This window comes from Strix aluco, chromosome 7 (assembly GCF_031877795.1).
Source record: "Strix aluco isolate bStrAlu1 chromosome 7, bStrAlu1.hap1, whole genome shotgun sequence".
NCBI lineage: Eukaryota > Metazoa > Chordata > Aves > Strigiformes > Strigidae > Strix > Strix aluco.
The window spans coordinates 3,775,918-3,794,466 of record NC_133937.1 but is presented as its reverse complement, the minus strand read 5'-3'; the positions used below and the strand labels follow the sequence as shown (position 1 = coordinate 3,794,466).

The following is an 18,549-nucleotide window of genomic DNA, read 5'->3' as shown; positions in this document are numbered from 1 at the left end:
GGGGGAGCCCGCACACCCCGACAGCCACCCCGGAGGGGGATTTGCAAGTATTTTCAGATGATGACTCCTCGGGTGGATATTGCTGCCTAATAAAGGCTTTCTCCCCTCCTCTTCAGCATGCCGCCGCCCCGCTCTCCACCAGCCTGCACAGGGATGCTATCCCCTGTCTCATTTTGAGTTTCCCCACAAACCTCGGTGAAAACATCGCTGGCTCTTGTACCCTTATCTCCATCCCTATGAGACCAGCCTGCTCTACAAGCACCCGGCCTTCACACCCAGCTCCTACACCCCTCCTCCCAACCCCGCCGTGTGGCTGGGGGGCTTTCTCCACCCCGAGGCCCTCTTCCCAGCTCACCTCCGACCAGGCGCCCGTCCTCCACTGGGCAGGGCAGGGCAGGCGGCTGCAGGGCCGGCGTGTCTCGGGGCGCTGCCCGGGGCAGTACTTGGTGTGCAGGGTGCGGTTGGTGCCGTCCTGCAGGCGCTGCACACACTGCACCGCCCGCGCCTGCACCCCCAGCTTGCCGCAGGACCTGCTGCAGGCACCCCACTCCTCGGCCACCCAGCTGCAGGGGAGAGGGGTGGGGGGGAAGATGGACACGGTGAAGGCACTAGAGGCGATGCCCACACTGGGAAGAGGCCGGCGCGCTCCCAACACAGCCCCAAATACTCCCGTAGAGGGGATGAGAGCACCCCGGGCTGGCTGGGGGGGACTTACGCTGGCTGGGAGCATTCCTGGAGGTTACAGCGCCGCCGGATCGGCTTCGGCTTCTTGCCGTTGTCGCAGAAGTTTCTATGCACCATTCGGTTGTCGCTTTTCCGCCGGCAGCCGTACTTGGTGTACTGGATGCCTGGTGGGGACAGAGCATAGGCGGTGAGGCAACGGGGGCAGGGGTCTCACCGGCTCCCCACCTCCTTCTCCTGCATCCCTGCCGGGATGGGATGTGTGCTCTCAGATGTCACTGCTCAGATGGGACCCAAGCAGTCCTTCACCCAGGCTTGCAGAGGATGCTCATGTGGGTGCTGGACCCCCCAGCCTCTTGGGGTCACCCAGGCTGCCGTGGGGTGCACACACAGAGAGAGGCAAAGCAGACTCAGTGTCCCCCCCATCCCTCCCCCAAGCTGGTCTCCCAAAAACCCAAGTCAAGACATGAGAGTTTCCTGGTGGAGACACAGCCACGAGCACTTAGCAAGCTACAGATTTGGCTTTATTTCTCTAGATGGGGGTAAAAAAAAGCAGCACATCACAAGCCCAGCCAAAGCACTGCTGTAATTTGCCAAATAAGCTGTGCTTGCTTGGGAGTAGACCAGACTGGGGCTAAGCCAGCCTTAGCCATGAGCTGCCTGCTGCGCTGCCGGGAGCCCTGCTGCAGCAAGGGCCACAGAGCCAGCAAGAGCTCACTTTCCAGCTCTGCCAGTCCCAAAATCTTCCAGCTGCAAGGTAGAAGTGTGAGGTCTTCTCTATTATTGGAGAGTCAGGTAGGTTGGAAGTGACCTCTGGAGGTCTCTGGTCCACCTCCTGCTCAGAGCAGGGCCAGCTTCAAAGTCAGATCCCACTGGCAAGGCTTTCATCAGCAAAGCCCCCAATGCCAGCATGTGGGCACATACGCTTCCTCCCAGAGGGAAAAATCCATCAGTAACTCTGCCAGGAGCTCGTGTGTGCTACCTGCCCTCCATCACAGAACCTACTGGTGTGTCCACACCTATTTCCACACAAGCTTTAGGAGCAGTCATCTGCAAGACCACTACTCCTTGACTCAAATCCAGTTAAAAACAGCCGAGGAATTAAAAAAATCAAAGCAGGTACGTGGATAGACAGACAAAGGTACACACACAATCACATAAGCCTGTTTTCATAAGAAATCTGGCTAAAATGCTCAGCTAAACTTCTCTGCAATAATGGTTTTTAACGCTCACATTCCCATGTGGTAGAACCCCCAAATTACAGAGGTGTGAAGAACATGGGTATGGAGAAGAAAGCCAGGCCTCCAAACAGTACCAGGTCTAGGTCTAAAGCCTTGCAATGTGTGATCTTGGGGAGAAACACTTTAAAACAGCACCTGCACGTTTCCAAGCCAGAGATGCCCCAAAGGGCTCACGCACTGCCTAACATACCCAAGCATCCTCCCAAGCCCACGCTGTAGTCTGCTACAAAGGGAAAGCTACCTCCTCCACACGCCTTGGAGCACTGAGACCAGCTCTTGAGGGCCCACTCATAGGAATCCATCTCCTCAAGCAGGACGTTGTTGTTTCCAATCATGGGCAGCAGGTCTTCGTGGATGATGTACCGGTACATCAGGCTGCTCCTTGCCTCCTCCTCCTGAGGGATGACCTGCAGGCAGAGAAAGGACAATTGGAGAGGGGGAAGGAGAGGAAAGAGCGATGCCATAGAAGAGGGAAGGGAAGAGGAGGCCATCAAAGAAAAAAGAAGTGAACAATGACTGCGTGGTACGGTACACAAGAGAGTAGGAGAAACAAACCCTGTTACTAGCTCCAACATGATTAGGTGGGCTCTGAACACAGAGTCTACCCTTCAGGAATGTACCTCTCCAGTTGTGGACAAAAATGCTGCCCAAACATCCAAACTCCAGCCTTAGGTCAGGTGTCCTTGGTCTCTCCTCTGACCTGCAGGACCACAGTCTACACCCAAAGCCAGCACCGGCCACAGGGATGGACGGGAGTGCCCAGGTGCCCAGGGAACCCAATCCCTAACTCCCTCAAATACCAAATAACTAAAATGAGACATGGAGTCATGAGCAATTGCTGCACAGAGCAAAATGCAGTCGGATTCAAAGGCAAGCACCCGAGCAACGTGTCCTTATGACATTCTTGCACACAACTCACTAACCCTTGCTTTTGGCTAGCTCATTTCCCTGGTTTTAATGACATGCCCTACGTCCTTTCTCTGCCAAAGTCCTTCCATCCCCTCCTACATTCCATCTCAGACCACCCTCCATCTCTGCACCGCTGGGTGATGGCCATCCCCAGCACCCCCAGAGGATGGGTCAGCCAGGCTTACCAAAACGCTGATGGCCTCGTGCAGAGGGCCACTGGTTTTCAGGCTCTCCTTGCCATGTTCAATGGTGTATTCCCACTCCAAGCCCATCTCAATGAACACTTGGCTTTTGGCTTCTTTACCCTTGGCATTAAGGATGAAGTTACCCGTGGCTTGATTCTTAACAGCTGGAGGAGAAAGGAGGTATTTCAATGTCATTTCCTCTGGTCACTGCCTTTGAAGGGCTGGAACGACCTGGATAAGACCCTTTGGGTGGGAATTCTCAGAATAGGGCTGAGAAAAGGGTAGTGGGTGAAAGGAGAGGCAAACTACGGCATACTCACCGATGCTGTGGGATGTGGGCTCCATCTCTTCTATCTGAAGGTGCCTCGCCCCAGCTGGAATCTCAAACATCTTCAAAACACCCGCTGAAAGGGAGGGAGGAAGAGAGGAAGGATGGAGGGAAGAGAAAGAGCAGGTTTGCTCCAACCGGACGCATACCCGCTCACAGCCACCTGTGAATCCAGCTGACCCAGATGAAACCCGCTCCCCAACCCACCCAGCCCGCTCACCCAGCTGCTTGGGGGTCTTGGCCAGCGTGCCCTTCACCGTCCGGCAGTGGGAGTTGTCCCCCCCGCAGACCCCGCACTTGTCATCCTGCTTCAGGGAGCCGACCTCCTTGTCACAGCCAACGTGCTGTCACCCGTGCGGAAGAGAAGACAAGCATGGGGTTACATCCCTGCAGCCCACCCCATCGCTTTGCCATTCCCATAGCCCTTTACTGCACACAGGGTCAGTCCCCGGGCTAAAATGTGTGTTCCCAAGGCATCGTGGGTCAAGGGGATGCACTAGCTCTCTCCTGGGCAGGCAAAGGACAGGGACAATTGTGCAGCAGCCATCAGCTCCTCACCACGCACTCGCCCCGGACGCAGATGCTGTAGGGGTCTCGGTAGCTGCACCGGGTACCGTCGTGAACGACCTGATTCATGAACACCACGTCCCCCGTCCCCTCGGACCGGCAGATCAGCTCGCACTTCTGAGCATCTGCAGCAAAATAAGAAGTAAAGAGGAAAAAGAGGGAGGAAAAAAGGGGTTTGTGGGAATACATTAGAGTGATTGAAGACAGAAACCCATCTCAGCTGTTGTACCCCTGAGCACAGTGAGAATTCCAAAGCCCAGGCTACTCATGTGCCTTATTCTGCCACCTCCATTTGCTGCTCAAGAGCCTGCACCTTTGCCCAGTACACTCCGGAAATTAAGAGCCTGGACGGGACACGCTACGTAACATCACAATGCCAGGCACTTGGCTGCACGCACAAGGAATACCGTGCCAGGCAGGTGGACCTGGCTCCCACCCCAGCCCAGAGCAGCATGCTCCCCACTGCGGCTCCGGGAGCGAGCAGGGAGCATCATCACCCCCACCACCACCTCCATGGAAAACAAGTCCTCTGTGTGCCAAAGCACACAGAAAGTGGAGATAAGACTTTTAAAGTAGCGCAGACAGAATTATCTCTGGCTACCAAGGGGCTCTCCTCTTACTAGCGCAGGAGGAGCAAGGAGAAGTTTCAACACGGGCTGATCTTCTCAGCCCACCCCTGCTGCGCTCTGAGACAGCAGGAACCAGAGCAACGGCTGGGTTTCTCTACATGACACCTGAGGGCAAACACAAGAAATTGATTTTAAAGATCTGGCTGCTTGGTGCTGGCTTATTACACTCTAGTTTCCAGCCCAGGAGCTTTCCACAACCCAACATCTGTGCAGCTGGCACAGTCTCCATCCCACAGTGATGGCCACCAGCACGGCATCCTCTGGGAGGGAAGGCAATTTGGCTACTGCTCCTTTGCTAGGACCCACTGCCGCTCACCGTCGTGATGCTCGTAGGGAAGCCAGGCGTGCTTGCTGTTCTGGTGGGTGTAGTAGGAGTTGCGCTTGGAGCACTGCTGGGCACGGAAATCCTGGTAGGGCCCCGGGCACTCCTCGGCATTGCACACTTGGTACTCGTAGGTGGCTCCCGGGCAGTGGCGCCCACCGTACGCCGGGCTGGAAAATAAAGCAGGTGGGTTAAAAGAGCGTTTGGGGGGGGGATGCTGTTCAGCACCCAAATGCACGGCACAGCCCACAGAGGAGCAATATCCCATCCCTGTCGACCGAGCGCACAAAGGGAAGAGCGAGGAACCTCTGGCTCTCTGTCACTTCCAGTTTCACCCCGCTAAAAGGAGGGAGGTGGAGGCCAAACGTACGGCGGGTTGTCACAGTTCCGGCTGCGCGAGCGCACGCCTCCCCCGCAGGTCCTGGAGCACGAGCCGAACTTGGACCAGGAGCTCCAGCTGCCATCCTGGCTGTAAGGCTGCTCAGACGTCTTCCAGATGCAGTGACCCTTGAAGCACCACTGGAAGGGAGGAGGAAGAGGGGTGAACTCAACGCCTGCCTCTTCCAAAGCACTCGGCACCAGCAAAGAGAGCCCTCCTGCACCCACAGCACTACAAAAACAGCTCGCGGTTTGCAAAGCATGGGAGGAAGGTGCTCTTCATCATGCTCTCAGGCACGTCCCTCCCATGGGAAGCAGGACCAGGAGCGGTCCCTGGGCATGTGACAGTGTCACTGATTTGTTATTAATTTGAGCTGATTTTAATGATTTTTGGTGATGTGGTTTTAAATAAGGAATGATTTAGAGTAACCATGCAACCAGTTATGCTGCTACAAAGTCCTTTGTAAAGTCCTAGGCTAAGGCCACATAGGCTGGTAATAATCATTAACCAAATTTCTACTCAAAGAATAAGATTCATGACCAAGTACTATGGTTAGGCTGTTTGGTAAGGACGATTTATTGCCCTGTAGACCAGGTGTTCTAAAAGGATACACCAGGTGTTTTAAAAGACACAGTGTGAAAGGGCCTTGAAGCATGTCAAAATTGTAACGTGAGCCAAAGTCCTTGGGTCAAGGGCATTGGAGGGTCTTTCTTTTGAGTCAGTAATCCATGGTGGTCACAAAAGCAGCCCCCCGACTCATTTCAGGACTCAAGTGCACATGACCAGAAAGGGGTGGGAATAAGAAAATGAGTTATGGGAGTTAACGTTTATGTATGAAAACTTGATTAATATGTACCACTGTATCCTTTATAATCAGCATGTTACACGAGCTAGGTGTGCGTTGTTGGTGAGACGACTCCCCTACGCACCGGGCTGTTAATAAAGGAGTGTCTGCTTATCTACATCACATTGGTGTTAAGTTCTTTTATCCCATTTGGTGACAACAGTCTGGTTTGGGGACCACCAAGCTACATGTTTCACGACCAATTCAGGAGCACCAGCAGCCCGCAGTTTCGCTGCAAGAGCCCAGCACAGCTCCACAGCAGGGACTGGCAGCAGAAAATGCAGCGGAGGAGCAGGGACAAGCAGGGCAGGCTCCCAACACATCTGTGCTTGAACCTGGCATAGAAGAGCCTGGACAGTGGTGGTTTATATCAGCTGGGAAGCTGGCAGCTGAGTTACATCGTCATGTTTCTCTCCGGGGTTTATTCGCTCACAAGTGGTTTGTTTTTTTAAATCATAGCTGGAAAAGCAGGCAACAGAGAAGGAGTGATTTGCTCCAGACATGACACACAAGCCACTCAGCTGCACAGACGGAGAAACGTGGATGTGGAAGGACAAACCCATGCAAAAGGCTGCTGAAGGCACAAGCCTGGAGCATGCAAAGATCCCTCTGCAAAACAAATCCCTTTGGTTTTCTTTCCATAACACTGTATTTTTTAGTTCCTGGACTGGTTTTCTCTCTCCAGCCAAACTCCCTCTTTCTACCCATGCAGATCCTTGGGCAGGCACTGAATTACACCTGGGTCTGGGACTGGATCAGCCCTGGGGACGCCTCCCCACTGGCACAGGGGGGATAAACCCAAACTTTGTACGGAGCGCAGCAGCAAGCTGCTGGGCATTTTGGTAAGTGAAATCCAGAGCTCCACACACACATATACAATGCCTGACACAAAGCTGCGGTGTCACCTCATGGGCACCCAGACCCAGGCTTTAACTCCAGCCCTGGGGAAAAGCCAAGTGTGCCTTCAGTCACCACCATGACAGATGCAGGGAAGGTCCCCCAAGGGCCAAAACGCTGACCAGCCCGTGGGCCTTCCAGTCCACATGTTGCAGTGGCAGCACAACATGGAACACGTCTGTACACGTCTCAAAAAGCCTCATTTTGGAAGCTTTTGGCAAACCCTCATTCAAGCACTCAAGGAGTCTGCATTTTCAGCAAGATTGCTGGGATTTATACAGAAACTCATCAAAAATTGTTGGATATTTTATGCCCAGCTATTCTTCAGCAGAGAACCACCCAAAACCTACATCGGCCACCAGTTTTTCCAACATATACATGCAGAAGCAGGCAGACCAGAAGAAAAACAAAGTCCTCATCTGAGCACAAACTGGGGAAAATAAGGAGTAATACCAGCTAAAAACCAGGCACCCACCAACTGCTGCCCTCGAGGGTGTCCCTGTCCCCTCCCAAGGAGGGGGCAGGCAAGACCAGCCCCTACCTTGCCCGGAGAGCACTCGGTCCCATCCAAGGGTGGCCCCTTCTTGGTCTTGCAGAAGTAGGGGTTGTCCGGGTGGCTGCACCACAGCTGCTTGCAGGGGTCGAAGGTGCGGAACTGGGGAGCACAGAGGAGCTGGGCTGGGACAGCAGCGGGGAGTCCCAGCAGGCTCACAGCACCCCTCCTCGCCCCCGTGGCACCTGGTTGGGGGTCCCAGGGGTGGCGGGCAATGCGGTCATGCAACCCGTACTCACCGCCGTGCACGTTTTGTAGCCCACACCGAAGTCGAAGCGGCACTGCTCGTCCATGGAGTAGTTAATGCCCGGCAGCTCGGGTAACGTGGGCCACTGATGCTCAAAGGGGTCATCCAGGAGGCAGTCATAGGAGCTGCAGAGATGCAGGGCAGAGGCAAAGCAGAGTCAGGTATGGAGGATTTCCCTCCTTCACCCCATCCCTCACCTTCAGCCCTCTCTCCAAATTCAGATATCAAGAAATCCGAATTATCTTGCAGTGGTGGAGTCCCATCCCTGGAAGGGTTGAAGAGTCGGGTTGACCCAGCGCTGAGGGATCTGGTGGAGTTGATAACGGTCAGTGTGAGGTTAATGGTTGGACTGGATGATCTTCAAGGTCTTTTCCAACCTTGATGATTCTGTGATTCTGTGATGCTAACTACACAACACTGGAAAACATGTTTCCAGCAAAGAGCAGCTGTGCAGAGTCCCCCAAAGACAAGCATCCCACCTCTGCCTGCAGCTCCCTCGGGGACAGAGCCCCTTGGTGCTAGTGGGTCCTCCTGCTGCTCTTCTTGGCCCCAACACACAGAAAGCTCCTGGCCTGTTTATACATTTTTTTTTTTTTAATGCAGCACAAAACATTTTATAGCCTAAAGGGGAAACCACACAGGCTGCCCAAATCAAATGGCAAAAATATTTGAGATCTGGATCTGGGCTCCACCTGCACAGAGCTTCTGCAAACTATTGCTCTGTTGACATCTCCAGCTTTTAACAGGCTCCTATTTGCCTCCAGCCTCCGCAGTCCCAAACCTGTTCAGCCTCATGCAAGGAACCAAAGCTGTTAGTAGAAGAAAAAGTGAAAATAACCTCCCCAGGACCCGTTTTTGCTATTCTGGCCAGAACAAGCTACACCAATGGGGACCTGCCCACTGCCTGCTTCACACAGGAGCTGCGGAGCACAAAATGCAGGCAGTCACGCCGTCCAAAGGGGGAACATCCCCTCCTGGTTAAAACTGACTTACTGAATGTAGCGGTTAAGCTCCTGCTTGCTGCAGCGGGACCAGTGGTAGCGGTGGAAGGCAGCCTGGACCAGCGGCGCCATGATGCTCCCCATGCTGGTCTCATCAGCACAGCGGTTGCCCTGGCCATCATGTTCCATGCCTAATCTGGTGGGAAAAGCTGGTGTAAAGTCAGGTTCCCGGAGGATTTACACCAGCCCCATTGCATGCCGCGGTGGTACGCACGCCTGCGCCAGCAGGAAGTCCCTTTTGCAAAGAAAGGGGCACCACCACGCTTGTCCCTGTGCCGAAGGGGACAACCAGCTCTGCCCCCATGACTTACACGTGGCCAGTCTCGTGGGCGACGACGAATGCCGAGGAGAAGCCATCTTCGTGGTTGAGGGTGCAGCTGCGGAGAGGGTGGCACATCCCTGTCACCGGCGCGTAGCCTGGGGCAAGAGAGAAGGGAAGGACAGAGGAAGAGAGGAGAGAGAAAAACCGTTGAGAGAGGGGGGAAAACATGAAAAATTTAAAAAAACCCCTGCAGCCTGGCTTCACTGCAACAGGAGGAGAAAATAAAGAGGAAGGCACTGAAGAGGAGGAGCTGCCCAGGTCACCTGGATGGCAGCCCAAGGACTTGCTCACCAGTACAACCATCCTGGCTGCCAGTGCCAAAAGCAGGTGAGGTTACGCTAGCCTCGCCACCATCTCTTTGCCCTCGTGCTAACACGTCTGGGCCAGTGAGAGGGCAGCAAAGGAACCCATGGATCCTTTATTGCTGTCAGTGACCACCACCTCCCCAGCCCAGAAACAGCACCCCTGCATTCTTCTTTATTAAAAAGAAAGGGAGGGACTGAAAAGCATGAGGTGTCCCCCAGAGCCCCACCAAAAACCAAGCCTCGCTCACCGCAGGCTACGGGGACCCCTGCCATGCACCCGCACATGCACCCACACCAGCCCCAGGCACGGGGGCACCCCCCCACCAGACAGGGCCGGGGAGGACCATGCACCTCCCCAGCCCCCAGCCCTCGATCAAGTGCAGTGCAGTGGGGCAGCTGTGGGCAGGGAAGCCTTCCCCCACCATTCAGCAATGCATCATCTTGAGTTTGGTTTATTTTTCATTTTTTCTCACATTATTTCTGCCCAATTCAATTAATTCCTTGGCACCTTCTAGAATTTACTCTCCACATTTTTTTAATATATATATTTTTTTAAGGACTGACCCTTTTTGGCATCAAGGGGAAGGAAGTTAGCACAAAGAAAGGACTTACAGATCCGAGAGGCAAAAGCAGGGCAGGACCATGCTGGATAACTCTGCCCTGGGGATAGGGATGCTGGAAGAGGAAAGCTCAGTGAGGAAGAGGGAGGCTGAGCTGCAGCAGGAGAGGGGTGCTGATGAGCTGAGGGTGGATGCACACCCCTGTGCCTGCCCTCCTGCACACACCCTGGCCAAAACATGGGGTCCACAGAGCCCATGTGCCACCATTCTCATGGGCCACTTGCTCCACACCAAGCCAGCGACTTGCAACTAATTGCCCTGGAAGACGATGGAGAGGAAATGATGGGATTGCTCTCAGCTTAATTGCCAAGACGAACAAGTGGGTGGGTCTCAGCACCACGCAGCTAGCCAAAGACAATAGATTATAACAAAAAATAAAAGGTTTCCTACAGCTCTGCCCTAAAGTCAACAGCAGCTGACTCTGTGGGTGCACTGAGCGGATCGGATGTCTGATGGGACAAGGGATGGGCGGCTGCCGCACTGCTGGACACCCAGAAGTTACCATCACCCCAGGCATAAGGCAAAAACAAGGGAGTTTGGGGTGAGCATTTCCCTTGATATTTCTATTTATCAGCTGAGCAGAGATTTTCCAGGGTGTCCACCTGCAACGGAACTTCTGAAGGAAACTTCTCTCGTCACAATAATTTAATTTTTCAAAACAAGCCCAGACACAAACCTTTGAAGGGCTCACTCAGACAGTATTTTGTGGGAAGCGATGGATGCGTTTTTGCCTGTGCACCAAATGAAGGAGGTCAGATGAACCCAAGTTGCTGAGCAAAAAGCCAAAGATAAAATAAATACCTGATTCTCATTACATGCAGAGCAAGTTCACTTCTGCCCGTAAAGCACCACGTAACCTCAGAGAAGCCTCCACAATGACAAGGATCTTCTCAAAGCAACTTCAATAAATACACTCAGGGTTTTATTTACTGGGGGAAGTGTTTGCTCTTCATCTTCCCCACATTCAAGTGGTCAACAAGTCTTACTCCAATGAACAAATAAACTAAAACACCTTAAGAAAGAGAGTGGAGAAATGACTTGCGCAATGGGTACTGCAGTCAGAAGGAAAGTGTCAGGTAACAGGCCAAACTAAGAGTTTGAGAGAGAGAATCAGATAATTGGGTTTAACCATACAGTAATGAGTCAAATTCTGGATAAACCATTTCTAAGTAATTTTTTTTTTCCCCCATGAAACTTTCCACAAGAAAGAGTAAAGATGTGGCAATTTTTCTGTACAAGGGGAGAGCAAATATATTTTGTCTAGGATGAAAATGGGACACATTCCCAACTAAAGTGGCTCTGGATGTCTAGGCAGGAGACGGGACAAAGGAATATGAAAAGGTGGATGCTCAGGAAGGCAGACACTGATCTCTCATAATTAAGACACCCCCCACCAAGAACTGGAAGTAGTATAAGGGGTTCTCCATGGGAGAACGATGGCAAGAAATATTACCTGCAAAATACTTCATTGGTAAAGACTACATTAGCCTGCAAACGCTTACCAGACACACACATAGAAGTGGCATGTCCTCACCACACTGGCAGGACACCAGCCAGTCTCTTGCTTCCTCCAAATGCACTTTATTATTCTTTACGGACATTTCCTACCTGCTTTCAGCCTCTCTGACCTTCTACATGGACCACCACCGGCCTGCTCAAAGGCCAACCGTAGGTGATTACAGGGCAACAAATTAAATCTAAGCAAAAGCATCCTTCAGCCTGGGCCAGAAAACCCTCTGTGCCTGCCCACTCCAGAGGGACACAGCACTCTCTTCTCGTTTAGACAGGGCTTCAGCAGCAACGATTAATAATTTACAACCCATCTGTCCAGCACCCAGAGGCATTTCTCTTTGAAGGGCAGGGGTTTATTTGCAACCCACATGTGAGGGCAGTGCCGCTGAGCTGTCCATCCTGGCCCTTCCCCTTCACACCTTTCAGCCTCCCTCAATTCCCAAAGCAACAATCGCATCAGCTTTCCAAAATCTCCCTGTGTGGCCGTGACTGCTCCCATTCCCATCAGGAGATGCCATGAGCAGGGCTGTTGCCAGCACCGAGAAGTTTTTGTAAACTTCCTCAGGGCTCAACTTGGACCTGCAACAGAGGAGAGCTACGCCACAAGACCACAACGCTTTGCAAGGACTTGCAACCAGCTTAACCACTGCCGTGCCAGACCAGACACTGGTCTGGTTTACTGGCCAAGGGGAGGTGACACAACAAAGGGGGAGGTATGAGCCGTGTCTGGTGGGAATGTGGTGACGGAGCGTGGTTGGCTTGCCAGCATGGAAATAGCCTGGGCTAAGAGAACCGCATGGGTTAACGAGCCAGATTCAGCACCGTCCCCACTGCTAATTGGGCACACAAATGTAAGGAGAGTTGAGGCATCAAGCTAAGCACAGGCTTGACATTTAGGCTCCATTCCCAGGTCCCTGTGAATTGGAGGACTTCATCATCAAAGGCTTCCTTCCTCCTGGCTGTTGATTTAGGCTGCAGGGTCTTTGGGGCAGGACCACCTCTGCCGTCAGCTCAGCTTCAGGACAGGCGTGAGCAGGACAGATGCTTCCCAGCTGGCACGTACACCCTACAGCAGTGGCTAAAGAGCCAGCAGGTATTTGCCATCACCTCAGCAGCTGCTTAGATACTATCAATGAACACACACCACGAGCAAGTATTGGAGGCACCATGGTCTGGTCCTTCATTGCATGTAGCCCTGAGCTGACAATGGGTGATAGGGATCTAAAAGGACTTTGTTTTGAGGAAAAGAGGCAAAGGTAAGCAAAGTGTTACTATCCCAGCAACCCAATGAGAGGGCAGTCCCCGGGGGGTGAGAAGCACCTACACCTTGTGCCATGCAACACAACCAGGCAAGGACGTGGCAGCCATGGGAACTTCTGCAGAAAGCAAATGTCCATCCCAAAGACGTGTGAAAAGCAGGGAGCCAGGGAAAGGGGGAAGGAGCTGGAACAAGCACCCCTAGAGCAGGGCTACTCCATCGATCTCACAACTCCTTCCCACCAAGGGGGAGTCCAGTGAGTCTCCCCCTCTGCCAACATGCCAAAAAAGGTCCTCTCACCAATGCCTTTGGACACAGTCACTTTGCCAGGAAGGGTCTAGAAAAACGAAACAAAACCTGGTATTCCACCCACACTGCCGCGCAGCTCCAGACAAGGAGCCCGAGGCAGGTCAGCAGCTGGCACAACCCAAGCTCTGCTCTTTGACGGCCAACAGCATGTTCAAGAGGGCTTCCAGCTGCATATCCCCTGCGGTTCATCCACTGCTGCAGGAAGACCCTTTCCAGGAAGGTAATCAAGACAAGGACAGGACTCCATCTCTACCTCTTCTTCCTCCTATGTGCACCAGAAGGACTAATGCTACAAATTAGTGTGACATTACCAGCATGTTCACAGCATCAAATAGAGTCTCCTGATGAGAAATCCAGACCTTGCCACCAGTGTGGGAAGGAGATGGCAATTTGGAGGCAGCAGGCTCAGGAGAACTGGGAGAAGTCACCTCTCATGATGACACCAAAGCATCTGCTTTTTTAACAGTTGTGAAACACCACAAGCTTTTCCTGCAAATTTTTTAAATTTTTTTGCCTGGGGTCTCTAATTTCTCAGACCACGTCAGAGCAGCCGCTGCACCAAGAGGGTGAGAGGACTATTGCCATCACTCCTTCAGACTGCAGTAAGACCTCCTCTTTGGCCCAGGGTTTACTCAATACTCCCATGTCCAAGTCCTAAGAGGGTTAAGAAACTGACCTATGTAAAACCAGGTTTTAAAGGTCCTCCCGGATACAGAAAGGATTGACGGGCCCCATGAAGATCCCTATGGTATTCCATCTTTTTTTATGTTATTTTTAAACTTTTATGGTACTTTGGGACAAGGGGAGGATTGGTGCATGAAACCAAAGTAAGGGCAGAATGAATAAAGACTATTTTTTTATTCATTCACGTTGATGCTCTGGATTGATTCTGTCTTTCTTCTACTTCACATTAAAGAAATACCAATTTTTATAACCTTTTTCTGGACCTTGCTGGCCAAGAAACAGACTGTGTTTGTAAGAAATCCTCTCCCCTTGCTGGCTTTCCCCCAGCAAACTGCACATACCTGATCGAGATAAATACAGTACCTTGCATACCTGCGGGACCAAAATCTTGCCTGGTGAGGAATACAGCGTGGTCGTGGTACTCAGCGTGCTCCGGGTCGGAGCGCTGCTGCGAGTGAGCCCAGCGGCAGACCTGCTCCAAGCTCCGAGATGGGTTCCCTCGCTCTATCAGGCTGACTGACTGGGTAAAGAATTAAAAAAAAAAAAAAGAAAGAAAGATATAAAAAGATGGGTAAGTTAGTGGAGGAGAAGGAACCTGTCAAGAGTTTTGGGGTTGGAAAGACTCTGAAGCAGTGCTTCTCATCATTAGAAGCAACAACATCCCACTTCGCATCTGCAAAGCATCTTGCACCTTTTTTGTTTTAAAACAGCTAGGAAATCATTCCCACAAATGGATGTGGTCTGGCACAGGAGAGTATACAACCCTCTTTGGTCACACAAGTGCTTGGGGCAGCAGCAGATAAAAGAGGAGAGCAGCTGGGAAGCAAGGAGGGTTCAGATTCCCAGCTGCTTTCACGGGCTCCTTGTCAAGCCATCATGAGATGCTGATGCTCAGCGATGAGCACAGCAACGCTCCCCTGTGAAACTTGACCCACAGAGACCAAGACCCCAAGAGGAAACAGGTGGAGATGCCCAGGACTGTTTATATATACCTTGTCCTTCGTAATTTTTTTTGTTCAAGATTAGCGTTTTGCAAAATTATGCTCTATAAAATAAACAATGTTCTATAAAATAAATGATGCTCTCGGGCAGGTACCTCCTGAGCCACAGCGGTGGGAAGAAAGGTAAGAAATACTGCCCTTCCCCTGGCCCTTAAGTGGAAGCCACGGAGGTTTTATCCTACAAAATGCAAAGTGGGAGACAAGAAGCCACAGGAGGACTTGCTTCAGGAAGCATCAGACCTTAACAGTGGTGAGCTGAGATCTCGCCTGGATTCAAATATCTGCTCACGCCCGAGTCTCTAGGAGCATTGGGTTTCTGCCGGCCAAGCAGATTCCTATAACATGCAGGTTTTTTTCCAAGACCAAATGGGGTTTATTCGTGGACCACACACACAGACATCACCGTGTTGAGTCATTAATACCCTTGCTAGAACGCTTCATGTAGGATAGGAGCTTGCCACAAAAAGTATAGCAAATCACATTGTTATAAAGAAAATCTCTGGCTGCCGTGCTCAAACGAGCCTTAAAAAATAAATGCAACCTGAGAAACCACACAAAACCTTCCCATGCTTTTTCTGTCCATGCCCAAGCCACCTGAGAGCTGCAGGACAGCCAGCGACGCCTTCTAGGGTTGCCAAGTCAAGGCTGGTACACAGGAGATCCTGGCTTCGGCTTCTCCTCACTAACATCCAGCTCCTACCAGCGTGGGAAGCCACCTCTGTCCCACCATGTACTGCCACGCTAGAGCTTCTGAGGAAGCCTCTCATGGGTCTTCCAGCACCCTAGAGCAAGCAGATAAAGGCTGATGGCAGCCCACCCGCCGTCTCCCCAGGGACCTCTCTTTGCCCTGGGGACGGCTATGGGGCTCTCCAGACCTTCAGGCTCCAGAAACCAGCCAGATGAGGGTTCAAATTTATCCGTGCTCAGCACAGTTGCCACTTGGGCTTCAACAGCTGACCTGAACAGCCACATTTTTCCAAGCCAGGGCTCACCTAAGTGCTAAATATTATGGTGATGAGACACTTAAGTCATGGTGTCGCTGCACACTTGCCGGCCTTGGGAGAAGTGGCAGCTGCCTGCTGTGTCTATATTGCATTTCGGCAGCCCTCCTTCCCTCATGGGGCAGGGCTCGAGCCGGGAAAGCAGCTGAAAAGCAGAGGCCAGCCTGAATGGCATCTCCTCGCCACATCCAAGCACTGTATTTACCTGGCGGTATCCCACCATGATCATCCTGACGAGCACGATGTTGATGTGAACGCCCAGGGACTCATCGTGATAAATTTCATCCACCTGAAGAAGGGAGGGAAATAAAACAGAGGAGAGGTTAAGACCATCTCAGCTCTCAAGCCCCTCCTGTCCTCTGCGTTCCCACGTTCAGCATCCTACCCCGCTTTCCAAGTCCGCGCAAGACCAGGTGCAAAGATCTCATCTCCCTCCTCCCACCCCCAGTTTTTTTTTTTAATTTTCCCCTGTGTAAAAACCATAAAGTCAAAAAGCCAAACTGGAATAAGCCAGATTTCTCCAGGATGGGTGTCTCAGATAGTCAATGACATCACCCGACCCATCAAGAGAGCGGAGGAGGGCTGCGTTTCCCACAGGGGCTGCCTCCACTGCTGAGCATCTCACAATGAGCCATCACCCTCTTCGGGATGTGAATTTCTCAGATGGAAGGAAATGCTTTGGGCTCCAGCATCGTTGTGTTTGGTGGAAAGAAAAAATGGCTTTTTGGGGAGAGGCGAGCAATCGCATCAAAGCAAGGGCATTACTCAGTTATACCAGTGAGTCAAATTTGACCTACCACTTCAGAAACCCCAGGAGAAGACAATACAATGAAAAGAACAGGGAGGGCTTGTGAGTCAATAAGATATCTATCAACATCAGCCATTAAAAATGACTTTGCAAAGGAAATAATGAGCTATAGCTTTTTCCTTCTGCGTTTCTAGGATGAAGAAATAAATTCTACTCCTAAGTGTTACCAAGAGAAGAGATATTCAGATGAGAAAGATGATTGCAAAGGAAATAATGAGCTATAGCTTTTTCCTTCTGTGTTTTTAGGATGAATAAATAAATTCTACCCCTAAGTGCTACCATGAGAAGAAGACATTCAGATGAGAAAGGTCCCTGCGAGCTGAGCGTAGCGACAGCTGGGCACCCAGAGAGGCACTGAGCAGGCAGCCATAAACCCATGCAAGCGCAGGAGATCAGCCTTCACCCACCTGCAAAGCACGTGAGAAAATACAGCCCAGGAAAAAAACCTGATTTTTAGAGAATGGGACTTTCTTATTTCCCAAAAGTCTCCAAAATGAACACTGAAGAAGTCAGACAGCAGAAGTCGAGGAAGTCAAATTAAAACCATTTTAAATACTGATTAGAATTAATGCTTAAATTAAAAAATACTTTTTCAACTTTGTCCAAGAGAGAAATAATTTGCCTCAGCTCTATCACAGCTTTCCAGACTAGATTAATATTATAAAACCAGATTTATGGAGCTTTTCTATTTTTTTCCCCATTCATTTTTTTAAATTTAAGCTTACTTTTGAACTTGAGGGTTGAACCCCTTTAACTACTGCCCAAATCCAAGTCAGCCATTTCCCAGTCTGCATGAGTGCTTTACGAGCCCCCTGATTTATAAGCTGTGTATCTGTTTGAAATACTCACTCAGGCCATTTTTAAACCCAAATACCCAGCGTTAACATTGCCCCATGACAACTAATACTCCCATGGAGTGGTTCCAAGCTTTACAGAGAGATAATGCAGGTCCTGAGCCTGCCACATTTCGAATGCAGCAAAACCGACCCAAAAAAAAAAAAAATAAAAATCAACAGATAAATTGCCAGTCCATCCTCATTAAGGCATCCCTTTGGATGCACAGACTGTAAGCCCCGTGATGTCATTTCTTCATCAGCATGGAAAGATAACACTGCACAACCCCTCCTCAGCTCAACCCTGGTCGAGATGCTCATTTACGCTGCACCAGTACCTTTTAAAGGCATTTTGTAAGATTAATGAGAATATGATGGATTTCTTCTGATGCTAACTCTTTTTTTGGGGATGTACGCAGATGGGAGGAAGGTCATGCAGCGCTGCAGCTGGGCTCTGGCCTGCAAACATTACTCATACCTACAGTCCCACCACAGCATGAAGCATCCATCCCAGCAAGGAGCTGCAACACCCCGGGGAGGGTCACGCTCAGCCCCGGGTTTTGGGATGTAAGAGGCTTTGGCATCCTGGAGAAAATGTTAGCAGATCTCAGAAGCCCCACGTCAGGAGTTTGGCCCTTTACAAAAATATTCCAAGCCTTAATGCATGTCATCTGAGAGGCAATATAAACCGGTGAGAAATAGGGGGAGAAAGGGAGAAATGAAAAATGTGCTATGGCCCTGAAGAGCTGGAGAGCTGGACCTGGGGGATAGTTCAGGGGAACAAGGGGGAAAACACGGCCATGTCCTTCACTTTCCCAAACCTTTATGCATTTTCCTTCACCACCAGTGCTTGTCAGGAGCTGGAGCACCATTAAGCCTCCACTGCAATCAGCACCTCAGCATCCCCCACCAGCACTCTGCTGCTTGCTCCCCACTCCCAAGGACCCCTCAATCCATTGGGATGAACCGTGTTCCTGCTTTAGGGACCACTCCACCCGCCGGAGCTCCCAGACAAAGCCACTGCCTGACCTTGCCGTGACTCGCAGCATCCAAGGCAGCAGCACAAACCTCTCCCTTCGCAGCTGCGCAGGATATATTGGCAGGATGCTCAGC

The 18,549-nt window shown here is 51.4% G+C and overlaps 1 protein-coding gene across 2 annotated transcripts in view; it reads right to left on the bottom strand.

The window, feature by feature from the left end:
• ADAMTS14 (ADAM metallopeptidase with thrombospondin type 1 motif 14) overlaps positions 1-18,549 on the bottom strand; it is a 38,637-nt gene that overhangs the window by 5,045 nt on the left and 15,043 nt on the right. The window contains exons 5-19 of one of the 2 annotated variants that reach the window (XM_074830225.1): positions 16,001-16,084; positions 14,157-14,313; positions 9,095-9,200; positions 8,776-8,919; positions 7,775-7,907; positions 7,524-7,637; positions 5,233-5,381; positions 4,857-5,032; positions 3,903-4,036; positions 3,565-3,688; positions 3,337-3,420; positions 3,017-3,180; positions 2,164-2,329; positions 716-848; positions 356-563 (exon numbers count right to left, since the gene is read on the bottom strand). In XM_074830225.1, the coding sequence (XP_074686326.1) occupies positions 356-563; positions 716-848; positions 2,164-2,329; positions 3,017-3,180; positions 3,337-3,420; positions 3,565-3,688; positions 3,903-4,036; positions 4,857-5,032; positions 5,233-5,381; positions 7,524-7,637; positions 7,775-7,907; positions 8,776-8,919; positions 9,095-9,200; positions 14,157-14,313; positions 16,001-16,084 (2,076 nt within the window). The remainder of the gene's footprint in view (positions 1-355; positions 564-715; positions 849-2,163; positions 2,330-3,016; positions 3,181-3,336; positions 3,421-3,564; positions 3,689-3,902; positions 4,037-4,856; positions 5,033-5,232; positions 5,382-7,523; positions 7,638-7,774; positions 7,908-8,775; positions 8,920-9,094; positions 9,201-14,156; positions 14,314-16,000; positions 16,085-18,549) is intronic. The other variant, XM_074830226.1, reaches the window with a different exon arrangement.